The 18,801-nt window shown below is 34.8% G+C and overlaps 1 protein-coding gene across 2 annotated transcripts in view; it reads right to left on the bottom strand.

The window, feature by feature from the left end:
• The window catches only part of LOC128887986 (uncharacterized), a 456,277-nt gene that overhangs the window by 63,885 nt on the left and 373,591 nt on the right, over positions 1 to 18,801 (bottom strand). The window contains exons 1-2 of one of the 2 annotated variants that reach the window (XM_054144536.1): positions 15,535 to 15,749; positions 7,160 to 7,324 (exon numbers count right to left, since the gene is read on the bottom strand). In XM_054144536.1, the coding sequence (XP_054000511.1) occupies positions 7,160 to 7,232 (73 nt within the window). In that variant the 5' untranslated portion in view covers positions 7,233 to 7,324; positions 15,535 to 15,749. Of the gene's footprint in view, positions 1 to 7,159; positions 7,325 to 15,534; positions 15,750 to 18,801 lie in introns of those variants that run through there. The other variant, XM_054144535.1, reaches the window with a different exon arrangement.

Below are 18,801 nucleotides of genomic sequence, written 5' to 3'. Positions count from 1 at the left end.
AGGTTACCATGGTGGAATGAAGAATGCAGTGAATCTCTAAAAGCATATAAACATGCCTTTCAAAAATACAAACGCTACCCTACGTTTAACAATCTATACGAATATAAGCTCTTAAGGGCATATTCGCGTAAAACATTTAAACAACAAAAAAAAGTATCGTGGGAATATTTTATATCATCTATTAATGCATCTACATCTACTTCTACAGTATGGGAAAAACTAAAAATAATCAATGGAACTGGCAATCGGGTTCCCCTTCCTAACATTATGCAGTCTTTAGACAACACTATCGTAACCAAGACTGAAGATAAGGCTAACCTATTAGCTAGTACATTTGCGAGGAACTCAGATGATTCCACCTACGACCCCGAGTTTCAACAATTTAAAAACTCCTCCGATATAATTATTGAAAAATGAAAATATCAACACATCCATACAAATCTCTGAAATCGAAACAGTTTTTTCATCAACTAAAAATTCAAGTCCTGGACCAGACGGTATTTTTAACGTATTCCTTAAAAAGCTTCCACGAATTGCTATCAATTACATTACACTTCTTTATAATGAGATTTTATGCTCTGGAATCTTTTCCGAAAAATGGAAAGAAGCAACCGTCATTCCAATACCAAAACCAAACAAAGATATTACAAATCCACAAAACTACAGACCAATATCGCTCACTTCCACACTTTGCAAACTCTTGGAAAAAGTTATTAATAAAAGGATAATTTGGTATCTTAACAGTTTAAATTTCGTCTCACCCTTTCAAAGTGGATTTAGGAAACACTGTTCTACTTTAGACCATATTATAAACATTGAAAGTAATATTTGTGATGCCTTTATTACCAACCAGCACCTAGCAGCAGTTAGTTTAGACATGGAGAAACCTTATGACATGGTGTGGAAAGATAGAATTATCAGTATTTTATTAAATGTTGGAATTAATGGACGAATTCTCAAATTTATTGCAAATTTTCTCCAGGACAGAACGATCAGAGTTAAATTTAAAAACCAATTCTCAGAGAAATTCACAATTAAAAATGGTGTTCCCCAAGGATCAGTTATAAGTGTGACCCTGTTTTTAGTAGCAATCAATGATATATTTAGCATCATTCCTCGACCAATTAAAATATACATCTTCGCAGAAGATATCATACTTCTCAACAGTGGAAAACATAAAAACCACCGAAATTCAATTTCAAGACGCGTTAGACAAAATCCAATAATGGACCCACAAAACTGGATATAAAATTTCTAAATCAAAATCTGAAGTCATTACCTTTTCAAAACAAAAATCCTTAAATACTCAAATTACCCTATCACTGGGCTCATATACTTTAAAAAACAGTAACGAAATAAAAATCCTTGGATTAATTTTTGACAAACATCTTACATGGATTCCTCAAATTAAGTAACATTGAAAGCAGAATGTACCCGCCGAATGAACGTAATCAAATCAATTTCATCGAGCAACTGGGGTGCGGATAAAGAGATAATACTGACTACCTATAAGAGTTTTGTCCGCTCCAAATTAGATCATGGATCTATTATCTACGACTCGGCAAAACCCCACGTTTTAAACAACCTAAATTCCATCCATTAATCAGGGTTAAGATTTGCACTAGGTGCGTATAGAACCAGTCCTATCATGAGCATCCTAGCTGAAGCAAATGAAGAACCTCTATACATAAGAAGAAGAAAGTTACTCTTCTCATATGCATCCAAAATATCTCACATTCCTTCAAACTCGGTATACCATAATGTCTTCTCAACAGATACACCGCCTTTTACGAAAAAATAAAATCCTTTCCTAAGCCATTATATCAGCGACTAGTCAATTATTTAAAGGATATTTATACAAATATACCTGAAATAATACATAGATCAAAGATAAAGTATCCTCCGTGGTTAACTCCAACGCCTGAAATAAATTTTTCTCTACATACATACCACAAAGGAAATACAAATCTAGTAGTATACCAACAACTTTTTAAAAGTATCAATAGTAAATATGCTAATCACACAAAAATCTTCACTGATGGATCGTGTACAAACCTTGGAACAGGTTGCGCTGTAACCTGCCTGGGATCTCGGAAATTATATAGACTTCACGACTGTAGCTCCATTTTTTTCTGTGAAGCCTTTGCAATAAAGCAAGCCTTACTGTGTATTAAATCACTAAATTATACTAAATATGTGATCTTTACTGATTCTATGAGTGTACTAGAAAACCTGAAAAATTTCAAATCTTGTAAGGAACAAGAACCAATTATTGAAGCCATTATTAATTTGAACTATGAAATTACTGCTGCCGGCAATCAAATCGTATACACATGGATACCATCTCATGTCGGAATTAAAGAAAATGATTACGTGGACGAAGCTGCAAAAGAAGCTACGAAAAACCCTTACCATAATCTTCTTGTTCATCATAAGGATATTAAAAAACTTCTACATAAAAAAAACACAGAATTCTGGAATTCCAAATGGACTCAGTCAATACCAAAAAAACTGTCTGAAGTAAGGAAGGATGTATATGAAACTCATCAATTTAACAACATGAAAAGAAAAAACCAAGTAATCCTCATTCGTTTACGAATTGGACACTGTAAACTGACTCACGAACCCTTATTGTCTAAAAACCAACAAAAGATGTGTACCTACTGCAATGTTATTATAACAGTTAAGCACTTGTTTGAGTGTTCCTCTCTGCAACCAACTAGAAGCAAATTCAGCATACCAGATAATCTGCAAACAGTGCTGAACGACGAAAATTCTGTGTCTGATATAACTAGTTTCATACAACATCTAAATTTATATAATAATATTTAAATGTACGCCACCTGAAACTACACCAAATGTAATTTAGTTTCAGAGTTGTAAAACAGAAAGGTGGTCGCTAATAACCGGTGATGTTGATGCGACCTTAAATAAATAAATTAAAAAAAAAAAAAAAAAAAAAAATTGAGAAAAAGTGAGAAAGCAAAAGGAACTTCAAAGCCGGAAAAAACATAATTTAAATTGTAATGATGTTCATGTATATGAAGTACGACTGACTATTGAAAAAGCTATAACTTGAAAACGACGTAAAATAAACCACATAGTGATGAATTCTTGTCATAATTCCTCAGTCATGGATCTATCATCAAAGCGAGTCCCACCAATAACGAAACGCCCTCTGCACGAAACGAAGCAATCGTTCATCCCTCTCCATTGAAAAATACACCACCCACGCTATTTTCACAATTTTTCAATCAGTCCTCCCCTTTCCATCGCGGAATCAATTAGCTAGGTTTCGATCAATAAATCGACGAAAAAAGAAAGAGACGAGAAGAAGCTGGAAAAATTGTTGAACAAAAGACGTTTCAAAAACACTCACCGCCGACGAATTCGTTTACCAACCACGTTTCAAATCCGCTTTTCCACTTGGTCGTGCGATTAATCGAGGACCCGTGAATTTTCGCTTTTTCGATGGCTCAGTGGGTCAACCAAACGAAGGCGTGTGCATAATTTCTACGGCGAGATGAAAAAAAAAATAACTGCGAGGGTGTGGAATATTCGTTGGGGAAGATTCGATCGTAACGTGCGGGGAGATCGATTTCGAACCCTTGAATGACGGAAGAGGAATTCTCGAAGAACGCCCGCGCCGCTAGCCCTTTCATGGCCCTCGTTAATATTCCGTCCAGATGTTTTGGCCCCCTTACAAAAATGCCGATGGCTGCGCGATGCCCTAAAATGAAAACAGCCGCACATCCGATAATGCTTGTTCCCGTCTACGCACGCAACTGCCTAGAAATCTGTATAACATTCACTCTGTGAGGTTTGCTATCATTTACTATATCAAATCTTCTTGTACAACTATATAAAAGGTTTTCCAAACTGGACTTCATATGTACTTCCATCCAAAACATGGAAAACGGATATATCATTTGAATCATAACGCGACCGCGAAAGAACGTGGTTTCTGTAACAGTAGCGATATTCACTCAAGTTTCTAAAAATTCTACTTATTCGATTTTGATCATTTAGAGCATTCCATCTATGTAACTGTAATTTCTGTGTAGTTTAATATTTTTGTATGAAAATTTGAGAGAAATTTGATTTAAAATATATGGTTTTAGTATAAGAACAAAACATTTATGTTAGATATTCAGAATGACCAGGAAAAACTCTCAAATATTACCATTTTTCGGACTGAAAAGTGGTATGTAGAAGATTTAAATTTCACTCTTATGAAACAATGCTAATACTAAATAAAATGTACGTCTAAAACATTTTTAAAAAGATAGCATTACATACATATACACATACTAACTAATTATTCAATAATACATGTTCATCAAAATTATTCGTTGATTAGTAAGTCCCAAATAAACCATTTTCTTCCGCAATGCATCTAATATTATAGATTCATCAACAACTGTAGTATTTTCAAAATGTATACATATACAATAGTTTCAATATTTCAAAATGATTGCATCATAAATAAAAGAACTTTTTACATAAAGCAGAAAAAATAATGAAGAACGTTCAATAGTGAAGATCGAAATTGTTTATACATAATGTTGGGTTTTATTACAATTTTGTTAACAGATTTTTGGCTAAAATGTGTCAATATACATAGTTTTCACGAATTAAAGACGTTATCATTTATTTACCACTTTTCCCCGAAGCATTTAGGAAATAACAGAAAAAATGTTACAAATATAAATGAAATCGATACTAGCTAACGTTAGCATCGAAAATCACTGCGCAAAAGTTTTTCTTCGCGCCATTTATCCACTTTTGATACGTACTGTTCAGGGTCGACAACATTCGCGTGTATGAAACCCGCTAAGAAAAACTCATTCTAGGCTAATTACTTTTCATACCTGTTCAACCGCGTTGGTATTGTTCCAGGTTCTTAAGGCGCGTTCGTTGCGTCACTGTTACTTTCAACAACACTTTTCCCAATGACAGCAACATTTAAATAACAGCCTACGTTGTACAAATCAATCTCAGACGTGCTGTTACTTCCGTGCGTAGAAAGAACATAAACACGTAGAAACACGTTCTTTGGATTTTCAAAATTAGTACGTTTATTAATATTAACAATGAGGTTCGTGGTTTGTGTATATTTCACAAGGGTTTAATAAAATAATGACCCAGTTTTAAATCAAGTTTTTGTGATTTTTCTGTTCCTCTAATATCTTGGTAAAATAAAGGAGTAGTAATAAGATTGTCTAGACAAATTTTTCCATTGAATATGAATTTTAAGTAATTTTCTGTCAATGACAATAAATTTCTGCAAATAATATTATAAAATTCGATGTTTGAAACATTGTGATCTAAAATTGAATCTACGTAACCCTATATACGTTTATCAAATAGTAAGTATAAATAATTTCATTTCTGAATAATATTAATTAAAACCATTATTTCAAATGTCAGTAACATCATCATAACTTTGAAATAACACTGAAGTATAACCCATAGTTACAGTCGGTATCTAAATTTTAGTGTTTATAAACACATATTATTTAACGAAATTCTACATTAAGTGAATAATATTAAAAGAAGAATTATCCAATGACGGCGCACAACTGCGGTTGAGTTAAGATAAAGAACAAACTGATGTACATTGCTCTTAAAGAATACTTAATGTAATACGTCTAATTTTATTCGTGGCCGTACTATTTCTTTAAAATAAGAATGGACACAAATAAATAATTGGATTAAATCAGAGATTAAAAATGCTGGTAATGAATGCGTGATTTTAAAATTACATAGAATTATAAAAGATTCAATTTAATTCATTCTTTACAGTGCGCTACCAATTACTGTATTTCAGTAACGAACAATTTTGTGTTCTCATTCTAACGAATTACTTCAATGCCGTCTATATTATTTATACATTTTTTTAATTACTTTTGAAGCACAAGGTTATCTATATTTTAAACAGATGAAAATCACTCGAAGAACGTCCAGGTGAATATATAAAAAGCGATGAAATTTTAACTCCCACTTTGAATTGTAACTTTAAGGAACCAATTTGAGTTCTGATTTTAACTTCCATAGTTCTTTGTGCACATGCAAATACCTTTATTTTTCAACGTTGACTGCATTTGTCTCCACATTCCATAGATGCTGTACTATTTCTGCCAATATTTACTTATATCAATTAAAATCGTGAAACTAGACTTCACTGTTCTTCATTATAATAGAAGAAAATAAAACAAAAAATTTGAACGAAATATTGATTTAGTCAAGTCATTATTTTAAGCATGGATACAGTTCATTATATGTACACGTTTTCAGTATAATTTTTATTTCGAATATTTCATCTAAAAAAAACGAATCCGATATAATTAGTACAAGTATTATATATGAATATATAAAACATTAATAAAATTCTTATATATAATATTCATATTAACAATATTAGATTAACTTTAGTCAGAACAATTAGTCAAAATGAGTATTGTACTAAAAGTAAATTATAGGTAATACTGCTCCATCCGTTTTATAATTAGTTTCTTAATTCGTTCATCTACATAGTTACTAAATAATTACATATATTTTTAAATGAAACAGTAACGTATTATTGTTAACATACCTTTGCTAACTTATTGATTCGATCATACTACATTTAATTATTTCGTGATAAATAATGGTTAGATTCTCAATTCATATAACTTAAAACATAATAATTATTTGTTTAAATAATTATTCAAGAATTATAAATATTTTAATGTAAATTTAAAAAATAGGGGATTTTACTAAGTTAGAAGATTTTAATCACACACGAGGAGGGCTGACTATCTGCGGTCGAAATATAAATGTAAATTATAAATACTTAATAAAGAGATTCTAAATTTCCCTCAAATATCATTTAAAGAATCATAAGATTGTTTGAACAATTACGTATCATAGATTACACACTGCCCCACACTGAAATCAGGATCTGAACCTAACGCGTCTTTTTTACTCACTTTCATCCAAAGAGTCATTGTGCAACGAGACAAACGTCCAAGCCATGAATCCAAAGACCTCAGAAGATCGAGGTCCTCGCGATCGTTTATCGAGGGTGGAGGGAAGAAAATCGATCGCATCGAAATGAAAAGAAGAGAAATGGTGCTCGACGAACTTCGTAGCTGGGAACAGAGGTCATAAAACTTACCAAGATTGTCAGGCTGGAAGTGGTGATAGCTCGCATGATGCGAAGTGTGATGACTCAGGGAAACATTGCGCATCGAAGTCGAGGTTTCCTGATGCTGCAATCTCTGCCTGGCCACCGCGATTCCGACTGGCACGCCGCCTGCCCCTGCATTCGACACCACGATCCCTGAAAGACAGATATCCATGCATATAAATTTCGAGCCCCGTTTTCACAGTTTCGTTCAGAGACGCCGCGAACAGACCGCGTTCTCCGGCTCTTTCCGCTTTAGCAATGAAGGCGGAATGAAAAACTGTAACGTAGATATGTTGTCCGCAATATGCTACCTTTTGCCTGATAAATTATAAGCTGCTGGTAAACGTTCAACGACTTTATGGTTGGCGAGCCTAACGTTACCAGCAGAGACTTTCGTGGAAGTATTGGGTTGGATCGTAATTATTTGCAATTATTTCAAATTTCCAATTCCAAAAACACAATGAACATTACCAATCATAACCTTTGCGTATCTATGTGTCTCGTCTACCGTGAAGTTTCAATAAACCAGTAATTCGTATTTCTAAGATTTACCTAGTAATGATTAGCGAAGGATGACTTAATCAGCTTTCCAAAATTACTGCTCTGAAGTTCTTAATCAAACGATGGATCAAGTAGATGAAATTTTCGTAGCTTTAGCATACGTAATAGGTATGTTGAATGTCAAGATCTTGTATCTTGTATTTTATTATAGTGACTAACTATTTCTAACTAACTAGTTATTGCACTGAGAAATCTCCGTACATTTTTACATAGTTCCTTAATACTATATCCTTAATAATATCCGTTTATTACAACATAGTATAAAATATCTCTTTTATACAAAATATACATCTATACATAATATGAAAAACTCTTACAACTAATTTTTAAGTCCTAAACTAACTTGTGAATAAAATATACAAATAAAATCTGAATCTCGAATAACAAATAGACTTTCTATATCCTTAATACTGATAAATTTACATATCGTTTCAGTCTTAAATATTTAAGTTTGCTACTAAATTATAATACTTTAGTAGTACCGTTTTCATACAAGGCCTCTCTATATGTTTTTAAGCTTTTCTTATTTTCTACACAAGTGTATAATCAACTATTGAATTTTTGTTCGTTATCACGTTCAAAAAATTAACAAATACTTTTACTTTGTTTAATCTTCGAAGATTAGACGTATTTTCGCCTACTAGATCTAGTTTTGCCTGAATTGAGTTTCTAAAACTTATCCTTTGGCAATATCTAAAAACGCGATAGCGTCTCGGCGCCAAGTACATGAAAAATTATCCGTCTCCGCATATATACTGACGTTGGAGCTACCACGTATCTTTTACAGGAGAGATGGTCCATTCCAACCTAACCTGAAATTTCTTTTATGAATATCTCAACATGCCTACAATATTTTCTAAATTTAAAGGCATTTTTCTAATGTAAACCGCATATAAGCTTTCGAATAAAACCAAAATCAATTAAATCGATCCACGTACAACTGATATATCGTAATATCTCATGTCATGAATCTGTCAGAAACGGTATTTTTCGTATGATTTTCCCGTCGTCAACCCTTAGCCAATAGAAGCTAAGCAAAAGCCGAGCGTCGTTCGTCGACTCTCGGAATCATTCGGTTCGGCATGGTTCGTCGGCCATCGAGCGTCGAGAGTCGAAACAGATGTCATCATTCATAACCTGCCAAGTGTCAAAAGTTTTTACACTATTGCATTATTAATTATATTTATATCGGCAAAATGTTTTCAATTTAGACTTTTTATGTAGGGTTTAATAACAAATTGCAGCCAGTGTTGTAAAGTGTTGATCGATCTTGACTACAAGGTAAGTTGTCAAAATCTGAATTGCCAGATACCTTTATTCATACAGAAAACTGTTTTTAATATACAAATGAAGGTAACCACAGGCTTGGAGGTTATTCGTTAACAAATTGCAGCAACTGTTATAAAATGTTTATCGGTTTTCATTACAAGGTAAGTTGTCAAAATCTGAATTGTCAGGTACCTTCATTCATACAGAATAGATCCATACCACTAAAATGTTTTTAATTTAGACTTTTTATGTACAGCTTATAGAAATGGAGTCATTTTCTCATTTCATCATTAAAATTAAAATTTCGTATAGCAAGAAAAAAAATTGCAGGTATTTATAATTATTTATAAATTGAACGAATAAATGTTTATAATTAATAAATTATATAAAATATATATACAGGGTGTCCCACAAATGTTGTAACACATTGAAAGGGCTGGTTCGGTAGGTGATTTGAAACAACTTTTTCCTTAGCGAACATGTTGTCCGAGGCTTCGTTGAGGAGATATTAACGGAAAACACTGACCAATCAGAGCGCGAGTATGCCGGTGAAGCGTAGGCTACGCGCTAGGCGGCTGCACTCATACGCTACCACAGGCGCTACACCGGCATACGGGCGAACTGATTAGTCAGTGGTTTCCGTTAATATCTCCTTAACGAAACCCCGTACATTTTCGCTAAGGAATCTCGAGTCTCCTCCCGAACCACCCCTTTCAAGGTGTTACAACATTTTTGGGACACCCTGTATATTCGCTTTTGTTATCTCCTCTCTCTTTATTTTACTTTATTCAATTAAAAAAAAAAAACAATTTAGACTTCTTATGCAGAGTTTACAGAAATATCAATTTTATTTTTACAAATTTAAAACAGATTCTATATAATAAATGATTTGTAAAAAGAAGTGAGATCCCCATAAAAAACTTTACAAAAGTAAAAAAATTACGCCAAGTACATGAAAAAGTGGAGGACTTAAGGAGTTATCATTGAAAAATAGAAAATCCCCATAAAAAACTACAAGAAAGTAGAAAAATATATGAAATCGAAATGAACTGCCAGTACATGGAGGTGCTTTTCAGCACAGTGCAATGGCGACACTGGGTAACACAATGTAAAATTCGGTGCTTTCCATCTATGCGCAGCTAAAATGCTGTGTTCAACAGTGCAAACGTTCAGATCCTAATGACAATTCATGTAAAGTGACTGTTCCGCACTTTGGCGGTGAAATGAAGAAGCTAAATAGCGTATCATCGACAAACTGAGACTGTTTAGAAATTTGCCTAGATTTCCGCGGCCTGGAAGTCAAATGCTTGGCGTGGCCAGGCAAGGTTAAGGTGTCGATGAATAAGAATTATTTTAAAACGCAAAATAATGAAAATGTACTCATATTGTCAGAGTTTTAAACTGACAAATTATCTGAAAGCTTGCGAGGGTAAAGGTATTGGCATCGATGAATGATCTTAGAAATATTTTAAAACCCAATAACAATGAAAGTGTATTCATAATATTGTCAGAGTTTTAAATTGACAAATTACCTGAAAGTCCATGAGAGAGAAAGTATGGGTATTGATGACATAAGAATTCCTGGCCACGCCAAGCATTTGACTTTCAGGCCGCGGAAATCTAGGCAAATTTCTAAACAGTCTCAGTTTGTCGATGATGCGCTATTTAGCTTCTTCATTTCACCGCCAAAGTGCGGAGCAGTCACTTTACATGAATTGTCATTAGGATCTGAACGTTTGCACTGTTGAACACAGCATTTTAGCTACGCATAGATGGAAAGCACCGAATTTTACATTGTGTTACCCAGTGTCGCCATTGCACTGTGCTGAAAAGCACCTCCATGTACTGGCAGTTCATTTCGATTTCATATATTTTTCTACTTTCTTGTAGTTTTTTATGGGGATCTTCTATTTTTCAATGATAACTCCTTGAGTCCTCCACTTTTTCATGTACTTGGCGTAATTTTTTTTACTTTTTTATAAACCACTGCTAAAAAGAAGGTGGTCAGTGGATTCAAGATCCTCGCCGGACTGTCAAGACGCGAAGTTCTTGTTCTAATTGCATGATACTGTCGTGTAGATTTTACCCTATCAGTAGCAACAACGTTTCTAACGTTCGTTTCGTACGTAACAGTTTTAGATTTTTTAGATTTTATATTTTTGGTACTACCGGTTTGCTCGATGTTTTCGGCCATTTTAGCATACAAACAACGCGATGGACAGGTGCAATCAGGAAATCTTTCTGCATACAAACGTATAGCTTCTCTTATGCACTGTTTAGCTTCACCAATACTGTAAATTAGATTAATTCCTTCTTGCTCTGAATAATACGCAATGGCGGAACACTTAGCGATACACTACTGATTTCTCGGCAATCAGCAAGGCAACAGACCTTGGTCGTATTAGTTGATAAATATGACTCATACGTTCAGCGCTTCGCTGTTGTCATCTGTATTACTGTCGACAAGCATCATTTTGAGCACAGAAAATTCAGATTTTCATTATTATTTTGGTATTCAAGGACATCCGAAGGTTACGACTTAGATCTCATCGAATATATTTTTCCATCAGCTCCAAAATGAAATATACAAGAATATGTTTTCCAAGTTCAAAAAGGTAATGATCTTGAAAAAACTTGAAAAAATTAAGTTAAAAGAAATTATTCGTACATGGCTTTCTCCAAAATCATTGAAATTATGCTATAAACAATTTTCATATGTCACAAAAAATAAGGAAGATATTTAAGTGATCACCTTCAGCTGGAATTCTCCGTATATAAAAAAAAAAGAATGTAAAAGAAAAGAACAAAAAATACAGGGTGAGGCACCTAACGTTACAATCTCAAATATTTTTGATGTTTTTGAGGATATATCAAATATCACAAGGACGAAGTTGAATGGTCCAATGGGGCTCGCACGATGCCAAAAACATTTTTGTTTTTATGTCATTTTTAAAAAAATATCAAGGTCATCTTCATTTCTTTAAATGAAGCCACACCTTTTTGAAACACCTAGAATGATAGTCCCTTTCATTAGGAATTTAATGACTATATGATGACGGTATCCATGGTAAATGATCAGTTGCTATATTCTTGACCTTTAAGAGTAAAATCTTTGCTCCTGGATATTCTGAGACAGTTTGGAATAGTACACAAATGTAGTTGTGATAGTTTAGAACACAAGTATACCAAAGCTTACGCTTGTAATCATTGAGGTCCGAAAATCACTGAAGTGAGTTAACCCACCCTCAGTTCCCAGCTAATCAATGCCAGGGAAGCGATGATCGTAAATAGCGTTCTCTTCGTTATTTGATTCATCGAGGCAGATACTGAAATCCCCCGTTTATCTCTAGTCTCTTGCATTGTAAGGGCGTTTAGACCCATTTTGAACATACATAGTGCGGTCTCCATATGCGACTAAAACCTCATCATCAGTATAAAAAAAGAACTGATGTCTTTCTTAGAGCCGTGTAGCATGACGTGCTGCAAGTGTAGTCTCTAATTTTCCAACGATCAAGGCACATAGAAATGAAGCAGGACACTTTACTAGAGAACAAACGTGGTATTAAAGAGGTACAAGATAACCGAATGGTACAAATCCAACGAAAAACAGACTAAGCTACATTTATAGTTGACTGAACATTGTCTGATAAAGCCAAACGCACAGATTATGAAAAGAACTTTCAGGTCAACCTGTTAAATAGAACATTCCCATTATACTGCGCCAATATCGTGACGATGCCGCGATGCAAAGGTTAGTCAACCGATAGTCTGACGATTGGTCGTCCAAGTCGTTTTGCGATAGCTGCTTAATTAGTCGCTTAGGAATTGTGGTACGTCCTGAGTAATTTAAAGTGACTAGCAGTGATGACATAATGGTAATGGTGAATAATTTATCATTGTTAGCGATCTATACCAAATAAGAATGTCACTGAACAGTTCACTCTAAACTGTCTTAAGTAGATTACTATATTTGCTTCGCCAACTGTAACTATCTGGACATACCTACATTCAGTGATCTATGTCGATTCATGCCTATACTATACTATCGAGTATCTATCTTACGAATGCTCAATTTTTAACCACAGTAGAATCTTTATTATTGCTGAAAATTAGGATTAAAAACTCTTGCAATAATCAAGGTAACCAATCTAATGAATAGTAGTGGCACACAGCATGTCCTCACTATTACTTTTAGTCCCGCTTGTTGCTAAATGACTATCCCTTTCATATTTGTCGACATCGTGCAATAATCGAAGTCCTACTGCACTCATCTCACGCACACTTAACTGCCACTATACAATTTCTTCCTGCCCCTACAGCAATAACATCACTCGACTCGACCGCAACAACAGATAGTTATCAAACTCGTCACATCAACAGAATCTTTTCTTTCAGAACGGTCAGTTAGCAACGAAACCGATTAAGACTCGGTGTCGTGTCCCATTCACTGTTCTCTTGAATTCCAGGAACAGACGAAGACTGGTGCAAGAACTGGTCATCTCCAGAAATAAATTTCTGAATATTTCTTTTAGAATATTTCAAGAAATAGAGACTGAATATAATTTTTTTCGAGTAATAGTGTAAGATCTAATGCACACATGGCCAAAGACGAAGATAAGACAACAAATTTAAGCTTTTTTTAGGTTGTGCAGTATCCATTCGGCGATTCTTATAGCGTTCCTTGTTCTAAACATGAATCTGAAAGTTAAATTACTCTATTTTCAGAAATATTTGCAGAATCCGATAATATATAGTAAATTCGTCCTAAGCGAAGAACTTTTTACTAGGTACTAGTTACTTGAACTTTTAGTAGTGTTTTATTAAAAATTAATATCATAAGGCTCGTTTGGAAGTCTTTTTATAACATACATTCTTCAAGTTAATCTTTTCAAGATGTACCTACCCAATTAATTAGGCACTGTAATTAAAACTTATCAATATTTATAGTAGCAAGCAATTAAATGAAAGTTATATTACACTGGGTTTGAAGAGCAACAAAGGTGAATTTCATATGGACACGTATGAAGATAAATTTGTATAATATGTCTAAACATATTGAATCAATGTGATAAACATCACAAAGTTCTTTTACTCTATGCACCGTTAATATAAAAGATGAGAAAATGATTTAATTTTTGTTAGTTATATGGTCAATCAATTTCTAAACCTAATCTAATATAGAATATATTCTATATACGTTAAAAATTTCATAGCAGAGCATGCACTACTAAAATAACGATAATTCTTATTGTAGTAAATTCGTCCTAGGCGATGAACTTTTGACAAAAATACAAAAATATTTCGTGAGAATTTGACCCATCAGCACCTCTTTGAACTTCAGTGTTCATTTGCAAGCATTCAAAGAAGCCGACAATTCTAAACGAATACACCTACATATTAAGAAAACTCTTCTTTATCCTTTAAGACTAAATAGAACTATCTAGCGTTTTTAGTTTGACACTAGTTTTACATATTTTACATATTCTCTCTCAAAATCGGCTGATTTTACAAAACCTCAAGTTTTTCGAAAACTGAGAGCGGTGGAGCAATTTGGCTTTCAGAATCGTATTTAGGGCGAGGAACGCTATGAGGATTACCCAGTGGATATTACAGAACAAAGTTCGTGTTGGACGGTGTAAATGGTCTCTGCACCAAAGTACAAACTCTCACCTAAGCATCATGAAATCTAACGGACCCGATTTGTTTTCAGGATAAGAGGCGATAGTGTTGACCGCCATATTCACAGAGACACAACCTGTAGTAAAGTACACGATATTCAAATCGTATTTAATCGCTTGCGTAGTAATCCATTTTCTCGAAAATGAAACCGCAGATGAATATCTCATACTGAAATTTTTGTTTTACTTTTTCATGCGAAATTACTACCTGTCCGGGTGTACAGTAAAGACTGGGTAAATGCAAGACAGCATTAACTACATAAATGCACAAACGCGAGCAGTGTAATGTGATCCTATCCGAGATATGTTATTGTTACATTGCTATTGTCTCGCCGATACGCTTCTGCCGACTGCTTTTTTCCCTCGGACCTCTTTCTCTTTCACTCTGTCCTTTTCTACGTTCAACGCTCGACTCGAGCCAAATGTAAACACAGAATAGAAACCTCGACTGGATAACTGCAACATTTAGATCCCGATTTTATTGCACTTATCCAGTCTTGTACTACGAATTCCGCCCTGTTGAAATAACAAGGTTACCATTGAACTAGAATCACGTTGGCTACATTTCTTTGGTTTTACTTAATATTTTTAACGTGTCAGGTTTGGCAGCACTCGTCACGCCAACACATACGTCTCTTCATATACTTTTGCATACGTCGTATGGGCACCTTTTCTTTACGTGCTATTAAAAACTTATCACTTATTATCTTACAAGCCTTGACTTCTTTATTCCACGTTCCCGAAGAATCCAACACGCCCCATCGTATATTATCCTAGAGGTGAACGTAATATTATCTCAGTCACTATATTTCATCGACCATAACCATCTGAATACACTTTCAGCGATCAACATACCTAGTTGGAATCATGCCTATGCTCAGCTCCGAAGTTATCTATTCTCCGTCTTGCGAACGCTCGTCAACCGTGCAACCTACCACTGCGAAACTTATTCCTATCGCTACACCATGGCAATATCACTGGACCGCGACGACGGATAGTCGTCTATCTCGGCGAATGAAAGGAATCGAAACCGTGTAAATAAAAGAAGCCAACGGCAGCCTCTTGACGCGCTCCGGCGATCGATTCCCGCCGCGGACTGGAATCAGATCTACCGAATGAATTCTCACGACGCCGACGGCTCTCCCAGACTCCGCCGCTCTTTCACGTTTTACTCGTCGTTACTCGCCGCGGTACCCGCGTGACGTAACGCGTGCAGATAAGCGTAGGCTGGTGATCGTGCCATTCGCGAGAGCGTGCATGTGCCAGCGAGTACCAGGGATAGACATAGGGTCGAGACTCTTTCGAGCCACGCCTTGTGTTTGCGTCGCCATGCGTGCCACGGACCTCCTACTTAACAAGGCTGTTTCTCTTCTCCCTCTCTGGCTCGTCCCCCCCCCCCCCCTCCTACCGCAAACGCCCTTTAGCTCTCTCTATGACGCTCTCCTCTCTTGCGCGACCCTTTCGACGTCCGCTCTTTTTCTTCTTCGACCGTCTCTCTGTCTCACGGGCCCGCGATCCTCGCTTCCTTAATTCCGTTTCACCCTTCGCACGTTTCCGTCATCCCTTTCCTCATCCGACGGCCTCGACGCATTCTTCCTTCTTCCTTGAATCGATTTCGACATCTAGCGAGCATTATAACGGACGGGACAATCGTGTCTCGCCTGTAATCGGCTGATTTCGTCATCGCTGAATAATGGACACTCGATTGTTTACAGTTCTGTTTCCTTTTATCGCTAGGACCATTTGCGATGAACTTCCTGCTTTCGTGGTTCATAGGGTATGTCCTCCGTATTCGTTGGTCCGATTGTCGTTAGAATTGCTGTTAATTTATGTTTTGCTCGCTTTTTTAACTCGAGCAAAACCTGATGCGTACCAGAACACTTTCGAAGGGTCTTTAATTTCACCTTATCTTGATTCATAAATTGTTATATGTGCTTTTGGCTGTCAATTGGCAATACTCGTTGCGCAAGGACAAGGCTTTGAAAGAAATATAGTATACTTGAATTGATGGCAATCTAGAATAACATACGTATCAACGAGTAGAATGCCTTTCTACCACAGCTTATTGACTGTGTTCTGAGATTGTCAACTTACGATATTTATTGCAAATAGGCAAGGCTTTTAACAGGGCTACTATGTACAGTGGGTGTAGAATGTATTTGTACACCGATCAATTTCCCAAGAAACTTTTGTGTGAAATTGTAGTTTCTTAACTTCTTTTTTTGTAATCAATGATATTTTACATATTATCGGAAGTTTCTAAGATAGATATAGTCCAAACAGCATTTACTAGTTAATATAATTTGTGAAATTAACAAAAAAAAATGCGAAAAGTGGGTAAAAGTATAGAAGCAATAAGTATTTATACGATTTTTATGACGAACCATTTACAGTAGAATTTGTAACGTAAATACATTAGTTTATTGCTCCGCACGAATTAAAAAACATCATATTTCCAGTAAAGTACTTTTAAACAGTTGTACGAATACTTATTGCTTCAACATTTTTATCGTTTAATTGTTTTTTTCTTGTTAATTTCGTAACTTACATAAATAGCTATTTTTTTGTTGTAATCTATCTATTCTAAAGATTTCCGAGAATATGTAGAATGTCATTGTTTATAAAAAATAAGTTAATAAATTACAATTATATACAGTTTTTTTTGGAAATTGATCGGTGTACGAATACTTTCTACACCCACTGTATATAAGCTGATGCCAATCGAGATCAACGTACCCTTCAGTGATTCCAATGTCTTTTTACTAGAGTTTATTAACCGTGTTTTGAGATTATCCGATACTTGCTTCAAGAGAATAGCTTTTAATATACCGTGACTCGTATTAATATTCGGACACTATAGTACTTTATTCATTATTACAATGTACACCTAATCATAATTCAGTTTGTACATTTTTTTATTGTGTAATATGTTAGAACGTACGTTTTGTTTAACAGAAACGTGAATTTTATTTATTTACTATACCGAGTTCGTAATGTAACAAACAATATACTGGATAATGTATTATTCCTGCGTCGTATTAATAATCGGACACTTATCGAGTTTTGATGGTGTACATAAGAAATGAGTCTGTGTGCATTCGATCAAATAACATATCACTATTTTGTCGGATAGCCCTTTTGTTTAATTACATGTCGCAATCGGTTAGACATATTTGCAGTAATTTTTTCTGAGCAATTAATTGCAGTACACTTCCATTCTTCCAATAATCGATGTTTATTATAATTCGTGCTTTGTCCTGATTGGTGTTGTTCGAATCTTTCTGTCGAGATAATCGCACAAATTCTCAATAGGATTTAAATCCGGTGACTCTGGTGGTGAGTGTAACACATGAGGGTAATTATATAATAAATATTCTTGAACTATTTTATGTTTAGGGCCATTATCTTGATAGAATTTAAATGTGTTCTCTATGTTCATGGCAGGTGCACTTTTTCTTAAACTTTGTTTCAAGATTTTCAAATACTTATTTTTATCTAAAATGCCACCTATTAATACCAACTCTCCAACTCTTTTTGACGAAATGCAGCTCCACACCATAATATTTCCACTATCAGGTTTTACCGTAGGATTGAAATTGTTAGTATTGAGTTATTCGTTTCGTAAATTGTTTATCATGTTACAAATTCGATATGTTACGTAAATAAAATTTACATTTCTGTTAAACAGAATATACGTTCTAACATATCACACAACAAAAAATATTGGGTATTCGAAAAAGTTCGTGGCGTTTCTCAACCATTTGCATGATTTCATCCCATCGTTCTGTGATAGGTCGACCACAGCGTGATGCATCTTTGTCATAAAAGTTCTGATACAGCATTTTGTCCGTAAAAAACGACAAATTTGTACGAATACCCAATATATCAACTGAATTATAGTCAGGTGTACATTGAATTAATGAATAAGGTACTATAGTGACCGAATATTAATACGAGTCACTGTATCTACAGTGAGTGCAAATTAACATCAGTCCAGGTTAATATGTGCTAATACAGAAAGTAATTTTTCTAAGGTTTCATAAGCTTTACTACTTACTTTAGTCTTAGCTTGTACCTATCAGAGTCTAATAACCGTGTTTCGACGTTTTAAGCTTGTAATAC

This window comes from Hylaeus anthracinus, unplaced genomic scaffold (assembly GCF_026225885.1).
Source record: "Hylaeus anthracinus isolate JK02 unplaced genomic scaffold, UHH_iyHylAnth1.0_haploid 11989, whole genome shotgun sequence".
Taxonomy (NCBI): Eukaryota; Metazoa; Arthropoda; class Insecta; order Hymenoptera; family Colletidae; genus Hylaeus; species Hylaeus anthracinus.
The sequence above is the reverse complement of the archived record's forward strand: the minus strand, read 5'-3'. Positions and strand labels throughout refer to the sequence as shown.